Source organism: Podarcis raffonei, chromosome 8 (genome assembly GCF_027172205.1).
Source record: "Podarcis raffonei isolate rPodRaf1 chromosome 8, rPodRaf1.pri, whole genome shotgun sequence".
Taxonomy (NCBI): Eukaryota; Metazoa; Chordata; class Lepidosauria; order Squamata; family Lacertidae; genus Podarcis; species Podarcis raffonei.
This window is the reverse complement of record NC_070609.1, coordinates 75,522,076-75,541,563: the sequence shown is the minus strand read 5'-3', so window position 1 is coordinate 75,541,563 and position 19,488 is coordinate 75,522,076. Positions and strand designations below refer to the sequence as shown.

Genomic DNA, 19,488 nt, shown 5'->3' with positions numbered 1-19,488 from the left:
AAATTTTGTTGGTTGCATCCCAGAGAAGCAGAATGGGGTCGATGCCCCATTGTGTGTGCCACCCATCAAATCACAACTGCACTGCAGGCTTAGCCTAGTTTAGCTCTCATGCCACATCCTCCAGCTAAGGGCTCATCCACACTCCTGCTTGCCCCATTCTTTCTGGGCATGGTCCAAACAATTTTGCGATTCCCCCGCTGCTTTTCCCTGGAAAAACCCATTGTTTACAGCTGAATTAGAACCAACAGCAATCTGCAGAAAACACAATCTACTTGGATAAATACATGCATTTCATAAGGGTCAGAGAGAAAAAATTATGCTGGGAGATTCCTACCACCAGACCTCACGCTAACTTGGTTGGGTTTTGTTCTGAGTCAGGGTTGCTGTTTGTGTTGTATGCTGACCTTGCTTGCCCTCATCTTCTCCTTCCAGCACTGTGAGTTCCGAATGCGAGGGCATTACCACTGTCTTCGCCCTGGCTGCTTTTTTGTGACCAACATCACCACCAAACTCCCCTGGCACGTGAAGAAGCATGAGAAGGCAGAGCGCAGAGCAGCCAATGGCTTCAAGTACTTCACCAAGAGGGAAGAGTGCGGCAGGCTAGGTAAGTCTCTCTCCTCTGGTGTAACATGGTGTTGGGGAAGGATCTTTCACCAGTTGGCAGCAGCAAAAAGTCTGACACTGGATCTAAAACTCACAAGGAAGTGTGCATACAGTTGCACTCAGTCACTCTTGGCCATTTCCTCCATAAAGAGTGTTTTTTCCACCAGGTTATCTTCCTCCTCCTTTGATAACGGATTCTGTTCCCTTTCCCCAAGCAGTGGGAAGTTCCCAGCCACCTTTGCAGGATCTGTTTCCTGTAGAGGAAAGAAAGTGGGAAACTAGTGACCTGTCTCTCTCTAAAAAAATATATATGTTTACTTACATATCAGGTTGGTTTTTGTAAGGGTGCAGTGGCAAGCATACAGGTCGTTAGTGCCTGGGAAGAGCCCCTTCTTACTAGCTTTTTTATTTTATATCACACCTCAAAATGGTATGATTGTCCCAACATCCCTGTGAGGTAGGGTAGACTGACTGATACCGGGTCAGCCAATGAATGTCATGGCTGAGTGAGGATTTAAATGTAGGTTTCCCCACCTCCTTGTCCAGCTCTCCAATTGCTACAACTGCACCATCTCCCTAGCCTTTCACACAACCAGAACTGAGTGCACTTCTATTCTAAGCCAAATCGCCTACTTTCTGTGTGGGTAGGCAGACAAACAGGTTTGGAAAAGTTCCTTTGATCAGTGGGTCCTGCCCTGAGTAGTTAAGAATGCAAGTGGGGAAGGCAACCCACAACTGTTTCTAATAGATACAACCCCAGTGGCAACTCCCCAGCAAAGCGAGATGTCTCTGCTCACCCTGGTTGCAGGAGGAGTGTCACAGGGAGCAAACACCTGCTCTGATCACCTTAGAAATTTGAGTGTGACGGAAGAACCCTGAAATCTCCCAGTAGTCCTTTTTGCATGATACCCCTTGGCTTGAGGAGTACATTTTTTGATACTCCTTGCCAGATCTGCCTAGCAAAAGCCAAAGGGTAAATATTTCCCAATGGTGGTAGTGGCAGGGTAAGGGGGAGAATCCTCCCATCCTCTCTTCTGGCATCTACAGTCGCTTCGGCGCTGGAGGCAAGCACATTGCCTCTTTCGATGCCAACCATCCAGGCACATCAAAGCACCTGATAGGCGGCAGGGTGTGTGGTTGGCAGATCTGCTTGCCAGACTTATTAGGGCCATGCCAAAAACAATTACGAAATTGTAAACACCTCCCCCTCCTTTCCTCCAGCTGCTACGGCAAACAAAAGTGAACCTTCCTGGGCTAAACCCACACATGGTTGGCCCCTTCTGCAGACTGTGAGCAGAGGCACCCAACACTCAGCCCCACTGGATCAGCTGCTGAACTGCAACCAGAAGGGGTTGTGCCAATCCCTGGACCATGTCGCTACTTGGTTATTTAATAGGGGTGCAACCAGTTCTAAGTTACTTATTTATCTGCAAATTTTAAGAGCCATCCCATATAGAAACCAGCTTTCTGCCCCCAGTAATCCAAATGACAGGACCAGTTTTTAGGGCACCAGTGATAGCTGGGACCTGGGTTTTGCACCTCTTAGTTTAACTGGCGCTGAGGTCTAGCAGGGTCATAGGTGTGTGTGGAAGTGGTGGACACCCTTTTCAGAAGGCCTACAATGGTGGCCCTCCAGGTGTTTGTTGCTGGACTCCAGCTCCCATCAGCCCCAGCCAGCATGGCCAATGGTCAGGGATGGCTGTATGTGTTGTGTGTGGACACAGGTTCTAAATCCCTATCTGAACAGCCAATAACACCCACCCACCTCAAACCAGCCAATTTGCTGGCTTTGCAGTCAAAGATTCCATGCAGGACTGGCCTAGACCCGTGGAAAGCATGGCCTCCATGGGGCTGTCCCTGAATAAGTCTGGCCCAACCCATAGCCGCGGACATACCTTGGACCTGGTGTTTACCTCTATAGATGTTGGTGATCTGACACTAAGTAAAAGCAAAACGAAAGAAGTTCCATGGTCAGATCACTTCCTGGTGCAACTGGACTTCTCTGCGACCCATCCCCTCTGCAGGGAGGTGGGACCAATTCGGATGGTCTGCCCCCACCACTTAATGGATCCAAATGGTTTCCAGAGAGTGGTAGGGGATGCTTTATCCCATGTTGATGGCCTTTCAGCCGATTCCCTGGTGGCCCGCTAGAATGTGGAGTTAACCAGGGCTATTGACTGTTTGGCTCCGAAGCGCCCTCTCCGATTGCATGGAGCCCGGAGAGCCCCGTGGTTTTCCACGGATCTGAGGGCAATGAAACAATCGTTGAGACGGCTAGAGCGCCGGTGGTGGATAACTCATTCTGAATCTGACCGGACACAGGTTAGAGCTCAACGTCGAGCCTGTTGGGATACTGCCAGGGAGACAAAGTCCATCATAGCCCCCAAGCCGGCTGCCGGACGATCCATCGATCTCCTGTAGACATGCAATATCAGCAATTAGCGACACGAAGCCTCAGAAATAGTATTCCACATTCTTAGGCTGGCGCACACTCTATCAGCAGAATTCACACAGCGAAAGATGCACAGCAGGAGAGCATATTTACAAGTTTATTCAGCGTTGGTCAGAACAAAGAAAAAACATGACTGCCTGCTTCAGTATGCTCAGGCAAAGAGAGAAACGAAAGCAAAGACACAACAGAAACATCCTGTGAAACAGGAAATACGCAGGCTGTGACACAAACATCCTGCTTCCTTTTAAGGTGGAACGGAAATATCCTAACAGAGCCTACCAAGTGGCGATAGCGACGGCAAAGAAGACTTTCTTCGCCGCCTCTATTGCATCTGCAGAAAACAGCAGCAGGAGACTTTTTCAGGTGGTTCACAATTTAGTGGAACCACCTGCGACATCGGGGCCCAGTACGGGCCACATGATCTCCTGCAATGATTTTGCAAAGTTTTTTGCAGATAAAATCGCTCAGATTCGGGAAGAAGTAGACTCCACCGTGGGAGCAGGGCCAGGGCGGGAGAGTGCTAGAGTCCTGTCTAGTCAAGTTGTGTGGGATCAATTCCAATCTGTTACCTCCGAGGATGTGGACAGGCTGCTTGGACGAGTGAAGCCAACCACCTGTCTCCTGGATCCTTGCCCATCCTGGCTTATAAAAGCTAGCCGGGAAGGACTGGGCGATGGGCTTCGTGGGGTGGTGAATGCTTCCCTCCGTGAGGGAGCCTTCCCAGACCCGCTGAAAGAGGCGGTTATTAAACCGCTTCTTAAAAAACCATCTTTAGATGCGGCCACGATGGCCAATTATCGCCCAGTCTCAAATCTCCCATTCTTGGGCAAGGTGATTGAGCGAGTGGTTGCTGAACAACTCCAGGCACGCCTGGAAGAAGCGGACCATTTGGATCCCTTCTAGTCGGGATTCAGGCCTCATCATGGGACTGAAACTGCCTTGGTCGCACTGGTTGATGATCTCCGGCGGGCTAGGGACAAAGGTGAGAGCTGTTTCCTAGTTCTGCTGGATCTCTCAGCAGCGTTTGATACCATCGACCATAACATCCTTCTGGACCGTCTTGAGGGGCTGGGAGCTGGGGGCACTGTCATACAGTGGTTCCGCTCCTTCCTCCTGGGCCGTGTTCAGAAAGTGGTGGGGGGGGATGAGTGTTCAGACCCCTGGGCTCTCACTTGTGGGGTGCCTCAGGGTTCTGTCCTCTCCCCCATGCTTTTCAACATTTACATGCAGCCACTGGGAGAGATCATCAGGAGGTTTGGGCTGGGTGTTCATCAGTATGCGGATGATACCCAGCTCTACCTCTCTTTTAAATCAGAACCAGTGAAGGCGGTGAAGGTCCTGTGTGAGTGTCTGGAAGCGGTTGGAGGATGGATGGCGGCTAACAGATTGAGGTTGAATCCTGACAAGACAGAAGTACTGTTTTTGGGGGACAGGAGGCGGGCAGGTGTGGAGGATTCCCTGGTACTGAATGGGGTAACTGTGCCCCTGAAGGACCAGGTGCGCAGCCTGAGAGTCATTTTGGACTCACAGCTGTCCATGGAGGCACAGGTCAAATCTGTATCCAGGGCAGCTGTTTACCAGCTCCATCTGGTACGTAGGCTGAGACCCTATCTGCCTGCAGACTGTCTCGCCAGAGTGGTACATGCTCTGGTTAGCTCCCGCTTGGACTACTGCAATGCGCTCTACGTGGGGCTACCTTTGAAGGTGACCCGGAAACTACAACTAATCCAGAATGCGGCAGCTAGACTGGTGACTGGGAGCGGCCGAGACCATATAACACTGGTCTTGAAAGACCTACATTGGCTCCCAGTACGTTTCCGAGCACAATTCAAAGTATTGGTGCTGACCTTTAAAGCCCTAAACGGCCTCGGTCCAGTATACCTGAAGGAGTGTCTCCTCCCCCATCGTTCTGCCCGGACACTGAGGTCCAGCTCCGAGGGCCTTCTGGTGGTTCCCTCGCTGCGAGAGGCCAAGTTACAGGGAACCAGGCAGAGGGCCTTCTCGGTAGTGGCACCCGCCCTGTGGAACGCCCTCCCATCAGCTGTCAAAGCGATAAACATCTACCTGACATTCAGAAGACATCTGAAGGCAGCCCTGTTCAGGGAAGTTTTTAATATGTGACATTTTAGTGTATCTCTCATCTTTGTTGGAAGCCGCCCAGAGTGGCTGGGGAAACCCAGCCAGATGGGTGGGGTACAAATAATAAATTATTATTATTATTATTATAGACTGAACACATGCATATGGAGGCTCTAGTCTCAGAAACAGATTCTGGAGGCTTCTTGTTTGATAGCTTTTTGTAAGTTTCTTCAGGCAGCCACCTTTCCTCTACGCAGATGGTCCAAGGAGGTGGGGAGATAAATTTGGCTTCTAAGCCATTATTTGAAGGCAGGGGGAGAGTCTCCTTTGGCTTTTGAAACTGGCAACCCTCTTTTTTCTCCACTAGCTGTACCTGCACCTCTCACCCCAGAGAAGTGTTTAGCCCCATGTTGTCTGGGGCACCATGTATTCGCTGGAGTCCTGGAGAACAAACAAGCCATGGCCTTCTTTGTGTCCCTGGCTGCCTCCCTGCTACCCCCCTGAACACAACTGATTCTATTGATGGGGATAAAAATAGCCAATATGCGCGCACACACACACAGACGACAAAACAGCCAACATTCAAAGCGAGAGCAGGAGAGAGATCTCTTCCTATTCGGTTGTGGGTTTTTGTGGGTTTTTTACTTCATAAAGAATTCATGTTGGAGAGGCAGCGAGGCCTGTGGTAACCTGGGCAACGGCAAACAACACCGTCAGTCTGCCCCTTACCTGGGTCTTGGCTTACGAATGTCAAGCGGCTTGGCGGTTGCCGCTGTTTGCTCAACCGGTGCTGTTCCAGGGGATGGCTGGGGCCAGACAAAGCCGCCCGATGATACATGACACTCAGCTGCCCCAGCAACGGGCAAGCCTTCACCTGCCTGCGGCCGATACAGTTTCAGTCCTGCCAGCACTGTTTGTTCTTCTTCCTGAAAGGAGAACAGGGTGGCGGGTTGATAGAGACAGAACAGGGGGGTGATGGGTGATGGGGGGGGAGTTCTACGGGGTGAGAGAATAATATTTAAACAAATACCAAACTTGGCAGAGACATAAAACAGTGCCACTTTCTTAAGAACATACAGTTTGCTCAATTCACTGGCTGAATTTGGCAAGGAGCAGGCATTGTGGTGGGGGACATTTATGGATGCGCTGAGGAAGAAAAGAGGTTCTTCATGATGTGTGTGGATTTGTGTGCACAATATTGTTGGTGGACATGGACTGTTTGTGATGCTTTTCAAGCATGCAAAGTGATGCACCCAAATATTCCTCAAATAAGGCCAAGAGCCTGCTTCAGTTCGATAGTCAGGAGCTTCTGGGCAAGCAGAACAATGTTTTTTTTCTAAACAGGTGTTGAACAGACTGAGCTCTGGCACCATCCTCTGAATCATCACTATCACTTGCCTACTGGCCATGCTAGCTCTGGGGCTGATGGGAGTTGGAGTCCAACATTACAGCCAGAGCGCCACCCTCATCTAAACCCCCCAAAGAAAAAAGGAGAAATCAGGGCTGCCATCCCGTTAAAGGAATCTTACCAAGTTACTCAATTAATTGATTAAACTTAAACAAATCTGTTCTGAAACAAACGAAACAAAATGTGTTTCTTTTGCTTTTGTTAATGCACAAGGCATTAACTTAGGAGATGCATATCCCCCCCTCTGCCAGCTGCAATTTTCATAACTACTTGCATTTAAAAACTGGGCTTCAGAAAATGTTGTCCAATTAATTTGGACACATTTTTAGTCTATCAACATGGTTTTTAATGGATTGATCTAGCCAATTAATAAATTAAATGTTGCAGCCTTACTTAGTTAATTACATAGAAAAATTAGGACACCAAAAGGGCTTCACATACATTATCTCACTCATCTTTCCCCCAGATGTTGCTGGAATACATCTCCCATCCTCTCTGGCCATTGGCTGTGTTGCTTGCTGGGGCTGATGGGAGTTGGAGTCCCACCACCACCTATGAGGACAAAGGTTCCCCATTATTACTCTAGACCCATGTAGCCCTTCTCTCTCCTTGTTCGTTTGGGACTTCTCCCACCACCACCTTTGGCATAGCAGAAAGGATTCAACCAGCACTCATGTTGAGTGGCCCTAAAAACCTTTTAGGTGACACATGACCTCCTCCACACTGACCCCCTTGCCAGCCAGGCTTTGTGCCATGTGCACTGATTGGACTAGGTGAGGAAAGTAGGGGAAGGACATCCTTCCATCTTAATCAGATGTGGGGAAACTCTGGCTGCCAGATGTTGCTGGCCTACAGCTCTCACCATCCCTGACCATTAGCCATGCTTGCTGGGACTGTTGGGAGTTGTAGTTAGTTCAGCAACATCTGGAGAGTCACCGGTTCCCTATTCCTGATTTAAGTCTTGGATTCTAAGACAATTAATAAAGTAACCCCCGCCCCCCGCCTTCTCACCTGTGTCAGAAGCCTATGCTACTAGTTTAAAACAAGTTCTTTTTCCTGACCCCTTTTCAGCAAGAGAATCCTTTCTGCCTTGTTCTCCCACATTAGGAAGTATTTAACACACAAGTCTGGGGATGCGGAAGAGCCAGCAGTCAGTCCCAATTGCTGCACTCTCTCAGAGATCAGATAGGACAGCAGCCATTGCCAAGCCCCCTGCCCGGAGTACAGCTGCTCCACTCCTGGCCACTGTTAACTTACGAGGTTTGCATCTGTTTTGCATTCCCTCTCTCCCAGGTTGCAAGTACAACCAAGTGAACAGCCATTTCCATTGCATCCGTGAAGGCTGCCAGTTCTCCTTCCTCCTGAAGCATCAGATGACATCCCATGCCAGGAAGCACATGAGGAGGATGCTGGGGAAGAACTTCGACCGTGTTCCCACTCAGGTGACTCCTCCTGCAGGGTGGCTATAAATATGCTTAGAAACCACTAAGCTATGGCACTTCCCCACGTAAGAAGTTGCTATATCATGTCAGACTATTCAGCTCAGAACTGACTGGCAGCAGCTCTTTGGGCAGGAGCTTTTTCCAGGCCCACCTGAAGTTAACAGGAATTAGGATCTTCTACATGCCAGGCAGATGCTTTACCGCTGAGCTACAGCCCTTCCCCAAGACCTATGTGAATTGTCCAGGACAAGATGTGAAAGCAAAATCTTCAAAATTCCTCACAGCTCCTGATCCTTTGCTCTAAAATCTGCATTCACATTCAGTTCTGCCATTGTATTACTTCTGCAAATATTCAAAGAGCATTCCAGTTATGTTAGAAAACGTGACATTAGAATCACCCCCCTATATTACCCCCCTTTGCTCTTATTTTAAAACAACTGCATTGGTTGCCAGTTTGTTTCCTGGTCCAGCTGAAAGTGTTCTCGCTTGTGTTAAAAGTCTTAAATGACTCTGGCCCCAAATGTCTGAGAAACCACTTCCTTCCCTACAGTTGAGCAGAGGGTGACCTTTTAGTCGTTCCATTGCCCTCAGAAACTTGGCAGGGGGTTGCCACCCCTAAGTTGTAGACTTTCCTGCCCACAGAGGTGCATATTGCACTGGCACTACACAGATTTCAGTGAATGCTGTGAACACTCTGCTCTGGCCTTTGACAACCGAGGTGTCTGTTTTCAGGACCCACCCTGCTCCTGTAACTTTCCTCTGTTTTAACAGTTTTTAATTCTGAAATTTAAAGTGCTGTAACCCACCCCAGGACCTGCTGGTGAAGGGCAGGTGGCAAATGTAGTAGTAGTGGTAGTAGTAATAATATAATGCAGAATCAAAAGATCCCCTCCCCCCAGCACATCTTCATGCATATGCTGCCTCTGCCATAGTTGCAGCTGCTAAATTCAGCAAGTTCAACACAGCACAATGCTGATGCCAAGATTAACACTCCCAGGCCCAGGCTCTGGCGGCATCCTCTGCATAGATACACAGAATTCACAATGCCAGCATTAACACCCTTTAGGCAGGTGATGTATATGATGCCAGCCTGATTGTGCTAGCCAACATGACCTAACACCAAACAGATGTCCACTTGGAACCCAACTACTGTTATTGGTGTAGAAGTCAAACACACCCCTCCCAATATCGCGTTTCTCGCTGCAGGTTATTGGACACACTCCAAGGAACGAAAACCTCCCCCAAGTCAGCAGCATGGCTCCCAGCCCAGCCTCATCAGGGACTCCTGCTTCCTTCCAGGGACCCCAAAGTATGATGGATACCGAGACAGATGAGTACATTGACTACACAGGATGCAGCCCTGGTGGCATCTCCTCCGAGTCCTCCAATATGGACCGCAGCTGCTCCAGCACGCCAGTGGGCAACGAAAGCACTTCAGCCGGTAAGTGACACTGGGAGAAAACGGTTTATTGGTGACACTTTGCTTCTGAGCAGCCTAAAAGCTGCATCTCTTGGGTGCTCTCTCGCACAAGCTGCGCCAAATCCTCCTCCGCCATGCGGGATCTCCTCTCCGCCTGTGACACAGCAAGAGACATCACTGTGTCATCTAAAAGAGCCCCTTTGACATCACCATCCCTGGTTTGTGAAAGTATTTTTATTCTGATCCAGAATGGGCTGTGCAGCTCATACGTTGCTAAAATAATTCCTGATGGAAATAAAGGTATCAGTACTTGCTCACTTAAAATCTCCCCACCACCGCCCCAGTGATCAAACAAATTGAAGTTTACACAGTTGCCCTTTGGGGAGATTATTATACTGTGATCCAGGTTTTGGGGGGAAATTCTAGCACCTGTCACCTGTCATCTAAGCAAGAGTGTCAGGGGTTGGGGTTACCAGGGGGACACGTCAGTGAGGTTGGCTGGCACACCCCACAATTTCATCAAGGAGCATTAACCTAAAAAGATGCCTCAAAGTATCCCCATAATAGCCATTTTTAAAAGTAACTGTTCCCCACAGCACAGTTCAAATTGATGGCCTTTGCTTGGGGCAGCCTGCTGGGGCTGGTGGAAACGCATTACTAAAAACACTGGTCAATATCAGGGCGGCAAGTAAATGCTAATCGCAACCACTCCACAAACAGGGCAGAGCATAGAAACTCATAGCACTAAGGAAGCAGCCATACTCCTCTTTAAACTGCACCACTGCTCATCACACCTCTCCAGGATGATGGTGCTTGACTGTAGCCAGCCTGCCACAAACCAGATGAGGAGGGCTGGCGGTAAAACTGCAGTCCCCTTTTGATACTCACAGGGACCTCTGCCACCTCTTGCTCTTCCCTGTTGGTCTCTGGGTATGCTCACTCCATCACTGCTATCCATCACACTCTCCATCTCCTCTGTCAGTGGTTCCATTCTTGTACGTGTGAACGTGCTCTCCATTTTCATTGTACTGCTTACACTCTTGGGTTCTCATTTTGGTTCTATTTTTTTCTTTTCTTTTCCTTCTGTTCTGTTTTTCCCCCCTGCTATTTTTTTCTTTCTTTCCACATTTCTCCAGGCTGCCTGGCTGCTGCTGCTGCTGCTCCTCCTGCTGCTGGTGATGACGTTACCCAAAATGCACCACAACCACCACCTCTGCCTCCATCTTTCTCACAAGCCCTGCTCAGGTCTCCCCTTCCTTCCCTCCCGTATCTCTTCTCTCCATCTTGTGTCTCATACTCTCTGCTAAGTGCCACTCTGGGATCCAGCAGGGGCCTTGTCTTGCCTACCGCCAGCTCAACAGGGTTTTCACCCATCATTGCCGCCCCAACTCCAGTCAAAAGCGATGTCCCTCTAGTGCAGGATGCGGCAGGTAAAACCATTCTACACTTTCTCTCATACTTTTACAGCCCCACCCACCACATCCTACCCAAAAGGCTCTACCTCCCTGTCCTTCCACTAAAGTCCTAGGGATGACAAACTGATGCTCAAAATGACACCTACAGTTATTGGATTGCCATTTTTATATATATATATAAATCAATTTACAGAAGACCAATTTTTGATTGCAATAGTAGGTAAGACAAAGGGAGGTTAACCTACAGGCCACAGAGAAACCCACCTCAGCACAAAAAGTGGTTTCTTTAAAAAAGGAACATTTGTTCATATTTTTTAATTGTGTGTGTGTGTGTGTGTGTGTGTGTTTCTAATTACTGATTGATCCTCTGTCCTTTTGATCACAAATGGTTTCCTGTGCCGCCCAATGTGAGCGGTTAATAGCAAAGGGGTTTTATGAGTTAAATAACCACTTTAATATGCAGCCCCCAAAGACTTGATGGTTGGTCAGTGTGGCCTTTGGCCCTTAAAAGCTTAACCTCAGAACTCAAATCTGGCTCACCCAATCACCATCTTGCTACAGTCATGGTGGCCCAAGTAGGGTACAGAGCCTAGAAATCTGAAATGTCGATTCAGCCCTGGTTAAGAATGCTGCCAGCTCCTAAACATTGGGTGCTGTCTGACCCCCGTGATGTGGTCTCCTAAATTTATCCCTTGTGAAAACCCCTTTTCACTCTTTGGGTTGGGCATAAACATTCTCTCCTATGCAAACTGTTTGTAAGGGACAGGCTTCCCAATGTGCTGCTCTTGTCCAGGAGACTACACAGCCCATTCTGGACTTACCCCTTGCCACTTCTGTGAGGAGCAAGATGGGGTCGGTGCAGGTTGAAGCTCTGTGTATTCATGGCCCAGGAGAGTTGTTGGAGCAACATTAGATGCATGTGGTTGTTGGTTTTATAGTTCATTTTATTGTGTTTCATTTAAGTCACCCTTACTTACTAGCTTGTTCCTAAAAAACGCAAGGAGAGAAATCTCATAAAGCAGTGCTAGGGAACTTGTGACACTGGACTCCAATTCCCATCACCCCCAGACAACATGGTCAGGGATTATGGGAGTTGGAATCCAACATCTGGAGGGCTGCATGTCTGACTTTGAGTGAGTGAAACAGTAAACATATCAGATGACAGACGAGTTGCTCATTGCTCTCCATGTCACATGCAAGTTCCAGGTAAAACATCTTTTTTTAAAAAAAGAGAGGGAGGGAATAGTGTTGAGCCCGTGGTTTATTAACATGGTCTGGTCCTGGCTTGCGGCTACTGCTCCTTTGATGTAGTGAGAGTACAAATATTTAGGTATGAGAGTGGAGTCACAAAGCACTCTCTCACAGATAAAGTGCCAAAGGAACAAAGGCAGAACAGGTAAAAAAAAGGTGTAATGACCAGAAGTACAAGGCCTTCCTTTCTCCATCTCTTAAGTCTATTCATCTCTTGCCAAACCACTTCAAGGGAATGAAAAGATTGGCTTTGCAGTGGCCAGGCTTTGGGGATGAGGTGGATGGAATGAGTTTGCCTGAAGGAGCCTAATACAGTATTGCCATTCCTCTCACTGCCTAGAAACTGTAAAGATCAAGAAACACTGGGCAAACACTGCGTGTCTGAACCCCCACCCCAATTAGCTAGGCAGGAAAGAGAAGTGGGTCTGATGCAGTCCTGCTCTAAAATCCCCTCTGCCCATTTCATTTCCCCAGGGAACACCATCACCATGCCAACCGCCGCAGGGGCCAAGAAGCGCTTCTGGATCATTGAGGACATGTCCCCATTTGGCAAGCGGCGCAAAACGGCCTCCTCCCGCAAGATGCTGGACGAAGGAATGATGCTGGAGGGCTTCCGGCGCTACGACCTCTATGAAGACTGCAAGGATGCCAGCTGCCAGTTCTCACTGAAGGTCACCCACTACCACTGCACAAGGGAGAACTGCGGCTACAAGTTTTGCGGCCGCACCCACATGTACAAACATGCCCAGCACCACGACCGCGTCGACAACCTGGTGCTGGACGACTTCAAGCGCTTCAAGTCCTCCCTGAGCTGCAACTTCCCCGACTGCCAGTTCTCGGGAAACAGCACGCACTTCCACTGCCTGCGCTGCGGCTTCCGCTGCACCGACAGCACCAAGGTGACGGCCCACCGCAAGCACCACGGCAAGCAGGACGTCATCAGCGCTGCAGGCTTCTGCCAGTTCAGCTCCAGCGTGGACTGCGAGGTGCCCGACTGCAAGTACAAACTCAAGTGCTCCCACTTCCACTGCACCTACCCCGGCTGCAAGCACACGGTGGTGGGCATGTCGCAGATGGACTCGCACAAGCGCAAGCACGAGAAACAGGAGCGCGGAGAGCTGCCGGCCATCTCTCCGGGCCCAGAGGCCCTCCCGCCCTCCACACTGGAGTACGATGCGCAGAACTCTTCCGTCAACCTTGACAGCTCGCTCAACCTCGGCACTGACACAAACAGCTCCCTCTTCTTCCTGCAGAATGCAGCGGGCGTGGGCCTCAATGACTCCTTGGACCTCAGCCAGAAATTGCCAGAGGCTGCGGGCACTGCCCCTTCCCCCGCCGGTGAGGGTGGGGTCTCCGTGGAGAGCGAGCGGCTTCCAGCCAGCTGTGGCAACGTGGAGGACGACTCCTCCCACGACGAGGAGGAGGATGAGGAGGAAATGAATGAGGAAGACGAGGAGGAGGAAGATGACGACGATGATGACGATGACGATGAGGAAGATCTGAACACAGACTCTGAAGAGTCACTTCCTGACCCCCAGGCCATGCCTGCAAAGGACGTTAGGGAACTGGGGGAGGCTGCTTCTCCTTCTGCAGTCCACAGCGATGCTTCCAGACCTCCAGGCGAGCAAGCCCCCGCCCCTGAGGCCTCCCCTTAACTTATAGACAGCAGCAGCAGGGTTTTTTGATCTTTTAAAAAAATAAGAAACTGAATTAAATGAGAGGACCCCGCTACGTGAGGCGAGAACAAACGCTGGAACGACAAGCAGCAAAGAGAAACACACACACACCCAACTCCACCCCAGGAAGTGCACAAGATAACGAGGAAACCGCTTAATCCTTGGACCATGCAAAAAATAAAAAGGAAAGAAGCCTTGTGCCCATGGGAAGGGCAGGGGGAGGCGGAGGGACCCATCTGTTGGGACGCACATGTTTACAGGGTGGCAGACGGCAAATCTTTTTACTAATATGCAGATGGGTTGGGCCATGGAGAAGTGACCCTCCTTCTCCTGGATGGATGTGCTAACCATAAGGGCAAATGTCTCCCCTGCCACTTCCCTCAAAATCTCCCCTTGTTGGTTTGGAGGGGGGAGTGGGGTTGTTTCTTTTCCTCTTTAACTTCTATTTTATTTTCCTGTTTTCATTTTGTCCTTTAACACTCCTCCCATTCTCAGGGAGAGGGGGCAGCTAGCATCCGATGGTGAATATTAGGGGGTGATAATAATATATTATTTACAAAAATGAGGATTTGGTTCCTTTAAGCCACAAAAGCGAAGTTATTCGCCATTAGGCATAATTGGGGTTGGGGGAGGGCATCAGTCATACTTCTATTTTTCTCTCTCCTCTCTTCTCCAACATCAAATGAACAGGAGAAATGGGGGTCTCAGGCAGCTTGGGTTGGTTGGGAAATGGGGTATTTATTGTCAGTTTTTTAAATAAAATAAAAGAGAAAGAGAAGCATTAATGAACTGAACGGGGCTGGGAATATGCGGATACTTCTCCTCTTTGTTATTAAAGAATAATAATAATATTAATCTTTTTTTTTAAAATGAAAAAAGAACTTATTTATATTGTGACACTCCCACACCTGAGTGGGGAGTGTTCCTTTTCTGGTGGGGCTCTGACCGGTGGCAGCAAGTACGGGGTACGGCACTGAAAAGAACCCTTGGTTGTGAAAGGGAGGCTTGGATTTAACCAGAGCCAACCCAAACACCGCTGCCTTGCGGAGAGGGGGTGCCTACTGCTTCTTTTCCAGACTGCAGGGCCACCCCCAACAAGTAGGGTAGAGACCCAGGAGCTCAGGATACCCCTCCGCCTCGCTGCTAATGAAAGAAGAGGAGGTGGAAGATGCAAGTACCTCATAAAGAGTAGGCAGGCCTAAGTAGTACTTGGTCTTACTGGGGGATGGCTTGTTTAGCTACAGGAAGGAAGCAGAGGTGTTACCCTGCTCTACCATTGTTCCCACCCCCCACCTTCACCCCATTTAAGCATGCTTTATGAAGGCTGAAAGAGGGCATGCGTCTTTTAGTGGGAACAAGTTGGGGGAGGATAAATATTAGCTACTACAACCCATCCCATCAAGCCACACATAGGGCTCTTACCTTAAGATTCTCGGGCAGAGAGGGTGAATCCCAGGGCAGAAATGTTTCCTGTCCCTTTGCCCTTTGTGGAGCTGTGGAAAGGAAGAGGCCACTTGAATTGGTTGCTCCACAATTAAAACAGCTGCACAGCAAACTCATTTGGCATACAAATAATCTAATGTCCCTTGCCCACCTGCCCTGCACTCCCTCAGGTCACCAGATCAGGCATATCCTAAAAGGGGGGAGGACATTTTAAAAAAAAAAAACAAGGAAGGAAACAGGCACCCACAATGGCTCTGCAGATCTCCATAGGTCCTTTGCTTCCAATACATTTGGTGGTTTTGAGTCATTAAAAGCTAATGAAACCAGCCACACACAACAACCCTTGTGTCTAACAGACATGCCATTTTAGTGCAAAAAGAAAAAAAAAGGCTGAGAGCTTTATTAGTCTTAGTTTTTGAATATCCCTCTCAAACAATCACACCCAAAACAACTTGACAGTTCAACAGTAAGAATGTGGTCCACGGACACTTTTTTAAGTTTCTTAAAATATTAACAGTAAGGGAAAGGAGGAGGAAAACTAAGAGTGGCAAAGAAAAGGATAAAGGATATGTCCAGGAAAAAAAGATAGCTGTACAGTATTTTTGCCCCTGTAAAGGTTACGAATAGATATAGAGATATATAGAAATATATAGAACAGAGAGAAAGGAGCCATACCAAGATAATACTCTGTGAGTATCCAGTGAAGAATGTTACCCTGAGGAACAGACCCTTCAACATCCTATTTGGTTGCTCACCAACAATTATCTCCTTCACACACAAGTGTGGACACTAATTCCCACCACCTCCAGCTAGTCAAAAAACTTCTTGGGGGGGCAAAAGCTACAGAAAGGGGGTCTTCCCTACCATCATTTTCCTACTCTCAGTATAGAGTATCAAGTGATTCTGAATTTGAATTTCAGCCAGGCAGACATTTTAAAAGAGACACAAAAAAAGCCCTGTCATTTAATGAAACACACTTCATGCACTCTCTCTTATCCACAGACACACCACTCCCTCTTATCCACAGACACACTCCAATTTGGTTTGTAGTAATATGCATAGGGTGTTTTTTAATTTGTTCTTAATTTTATTTTGGGAGGTTGGGGACAATTGTTTCCTCAAGAACCATCTCAGCCTCCTATGACTCTTCCCACAGCTTTAAAAGAAAAAGCTTGAACCTCATTCATGACTGTTTCTGGATTTTTATAAAACAAATGTACTTAATTATTAGCCATTTCAAACGTATGGGCAGTCAGGTTATAATTTTTTTTTTCTAAAAAAGAAACCTCACCAAGAGCCTACCTTTTCCTGGTAGTTTTGACTTGGCAAAGGTGCTCCTTGGAACATCAAATTAGATGGTAGCAAGTCTCCACACCGCTGCCGCCTCTGCTTTTTAAAATTCCAGGATGGGGCCAGTTATGGTCTCATAGTGTGACCATAGGTCACATCAACAGATGCGCATCAAAATTACCTAATGGGCACAATGAGGTCTTACTCTTCCCTGTCCTCTCAGTCTCTTGAAAGGACCTGAGTTTGGTGAACGTGGTAGTGAGGTATTTATGTTTAAGAAGTTTGGGCAAACTCTCAGCACATTCTTATACCCCTCCTGTTCTCACCACTTAGATGTCTCGCTAAAAGGTGCTACAGAAAACTCTTGCTTGCGGTCAAGGTTTTTGAAACCTGTGATGCACTGCAGGGTGAGAGGTAATGGATAAGCCCTGTTTTTATGTTTCTATACATTTTGGGGTCTTTTTTAATACAAACAGGCAGTTACAACCCTCTGGTGGTTGCAAGGTAGTAAGATGGCCTCTCCTGGGTTTCTGGTCCATTGGTGCTGGTCATAGAAGCCAGTGGTTACTAGTGGGCAAGAAAGGAAGGGGTGGGAAGAGAAGAATTTGCAGAACAGGTACAGTTTACATTAGCCAGTTATGCACCCCTTCCTATGTAACTGTTTGGATCTGACTGGAATTGTTATTCCCCACTAAGAATCACCCAGTAACCAGTTTCCCCATTGTTTCGACCACCTTCAGTTCCAACAAAAAGCCTGCCAAGTTGAACTAGTTTTAACACCTAATGACTGGTCCCTCTATACTTCCCCAGTTTCACAACCTTCTCCACCTCCTTCTCTGCCTAAAACAAAACGAATGAAAAAACAGGTCTTTATGTTTATATAGATGCTAAATGTTTATCATTTGCATCCTGATGGACATCCTGATTCAGGAAGAAGCACTTCAGTGTCCCCAGGTGTAAAGAGGAGGACATTTAAGATTGAGCTTAAAAGTTCAGAGCAAGCATAAACCTTTGGATGGACCCTAAGCGTGTCATTTTACAGAGCAGGAGAGGCCACCAGTTAGCAACAAAGCAAGATTATTCAACCTTTCCCCCCACACAACATAACCTTTTCTGATTCTGTGTCCTCTCATCCCACTCACAGTAGGCAAATTTGGACGTGGTAAAATTTAGCATGGCTGAAAGTATAGGGGTGGTAAATGCGTCCTCTGTGCAGGAAGGGGGAACTCACCTGTTTCCGCTGCCCCCGGGCAGGCTCACATTCATGTCCTGTATCCCATGGAAATTTAGTAGCTGGGTCCCAAGTGATGGTGGTGCTGATGATGTGCGGAGAAGTTGTTGAGGTTTAGGCAGCCAGTTTGCGCCTCTCCAGGACAGCTGATGGACACAGATTTAAAAGGCATATTATGCTTTGACAGATATTGCTGAAATGGAGCCAGCAGAATATAGAACTTGGTGGCTTTAAGGGGACCATGTGTTTGGGAGGGGATGTGTCAAGAACAAGAGAGAGAGTTTAAAAAACCAAACCTCTGAAACCCTAAGTGTAGATCCTTTCATTACTGCTTTGTCGTTGAAAGGGGGGGGACCTAGCCACCAAATAAATATATAAATTATTATAAAGTTCACCTGTATTGAAAGAGAACTGTATTTCAATATAGAAAAAGAAATGTTTGTTTTTTAATGGCCCTAGATTTTAAAAGGAAAACACACACACACAAACATACACACACAGAAGAACAGGAAGACAAAAATATGAGGGAGAAATTCTAGCCTTTTGTAAAATCCATATTGCACACTAGGACTATAAGCCATTGCTAGCTCATTTTGAATTTTAAAATGTGTACTTTCTTTTGTTGTTGTTTTTATTTTATTTTATTTCTTTCTGTGTGGGAGGGGTGGGGAGGGAGAAAAAGAAGAAGTGATGCTTGAACTACCAATGCTCTTTTTAATGTTTTATAAATATGTATGTGTATATATATAAATATAAATATAATATGTATGCACATATATATATATGTGTGTGTATATATATCTATATGTATATACCTATATATATAGATATATAGCTATATATAGGTTTTGAGACAAAAAATAATAATGCAGAAAGTGAAAAAAAAATCCTAACAGGACGGTGTGCTCTGATTTTACTTGAATTTGGTCTTCTCAGCACCTACGTTATTAAGAACTGAATATTTTTCCACTTGAATTTAGTGCTATTAGAAATTTAATATATGTGTTTTATTTATTTGATTTATTTTTTTTGCATGACTGATGCAAGGTTTGACATTTTCACTCAATAAAAACTGGAAAAAACCAAACAAACAAAAAGCCAACCAATCACAGCTTTCTGTTGATTTGTAGCATCACACTGACTTTTAACTAGCATCTTTAAAAGTCCTACTTTTTAATTATTTATTTAACATATTTAGTTCTTGAGCTCAGACATGTTTCATCTCCCTGCTCCAAGGGCAAAGCTTAGGTAATTACTGGCATTGTAGAAAGCTACCTGCTGCCCAGGTTAGGCCTGTCATTGGGGTCTGGAAAACCAAATTATACTCCCCATATGCAGAAAAAAATAGCTTCATTAAACCCCAGACTAACAGACCCCACACTTCTCCTGATGACGACACTAGAAACACAATGGAGCCTGAGATCAACCCCTATGTCCCTCCCTCCCACCCTGCAACACAAACATCTAAAAACTGAGCCAAAGAAGAACTCTTGGGGCTGTAACACTGCCCTTGCAGGTCAGGTATGCATAGCAGTTCAAAAAGAGTTACAAAATGTACAGATACGGGGTGTGGCATTCCAAAGCCTAAAGAGATATCCATACCATTAAGGGCTATCTAGCTCCTTTGGTTAAATGCCCGGTGGTGCAACAATCATCTAAACCAGGAATGGGGAACCATTTTCAGTTCAAGGACAACTTCTGCCTTTCTGGGCAACCTTCCAAGGGCCACATGCCAGGGTAGCTGGGGCCAGAGGCAAAAGTGAGGAAAACAGCACATG

General features: G+C 47.3%; 1 protein-coding gene and 2 long non-coding RNA genes across 11 annotated transcripts in view; 1 reads left to right on the top strand and 2 right to left on the bottom strand.

Moving 5' to 3' along the window:
- CASZ1 (castor zinc finger 1) overlaps window positions 1-15,189 on the top strand; it is a 306,042-nt gene extending 290,853 nt beyond the window's left edge. For 5 of the 8 annotated variants that reach the window (XM_053400928.1, XM_053400925.1, XM_053400926.1 and 2 more), the window contains 5 exons: window positions 433-604; window positions 7,836-7,984; window positions 9,191-9,425; window positions 10,541-10,834; window positions 12,545-15,189. In XM_053400928.1, the coding sequence (XP_053256903.1) occupies window positions 433-604; window positions 7,836-7,984; window positions 9,191-9,425; window positions 10,541-10,834; window positions 12,545-13,725 (2,031 nt within the window). In that variant the 3' untranslated portion in view covers window positions 13,726-15,189. The remainder of the gene's footprint in view (window positions 1-432; window positions 605-7,835; window positions 7,985-9,190; window positions 9,426-10,540; window positions 10,835-12,544) is intronic. The other 3 variants (XM_053400929.1, XM_053400931.1, XM_053400930.1) reach the window with 3 other exon arrangements.
- LOC128419795 (uncharacterized) lies at window positions 270-7,880 on the bottom strand. 2 transcript variants are annotated; one of them, XR_008331924.1, is made up of 4 exons: window positions 7,800-7,880; window positions 6,984-7,094; window positions 5,864-6,060; window positions 270-857 (listed from the first exon to the last, which is right to left on the bottom strand). It is a non-coding gene; the product is annotated as an uncharacterized LOC128419795 (long non-coding RNA). The 2 variants fall into 2 exon arrangements; XR_008331923.1 differs by having other exon boundaries at window positions 6,984-7,840.
- Window positions 15,190-15,192: 3 nt separating the features above from the next.
- On the bottom strand, window positions 15,193-18,057 carry LOC128419796 (uncharacterized). The gene is made up of 3 exons (XR_008331925.1): window positions 17,711-18,057; window positions 16,492-16,660; window positions 15,193-15,239 (listed from the first exon to the last, which is right to left on the bottom strand). It is a non-coding gene; the product is annotated as an uncharacterized LOC128419796 (long non-coding RNA).
- Window positions 18,058-19,488: the final 1,431 nt, after the last annotated feature.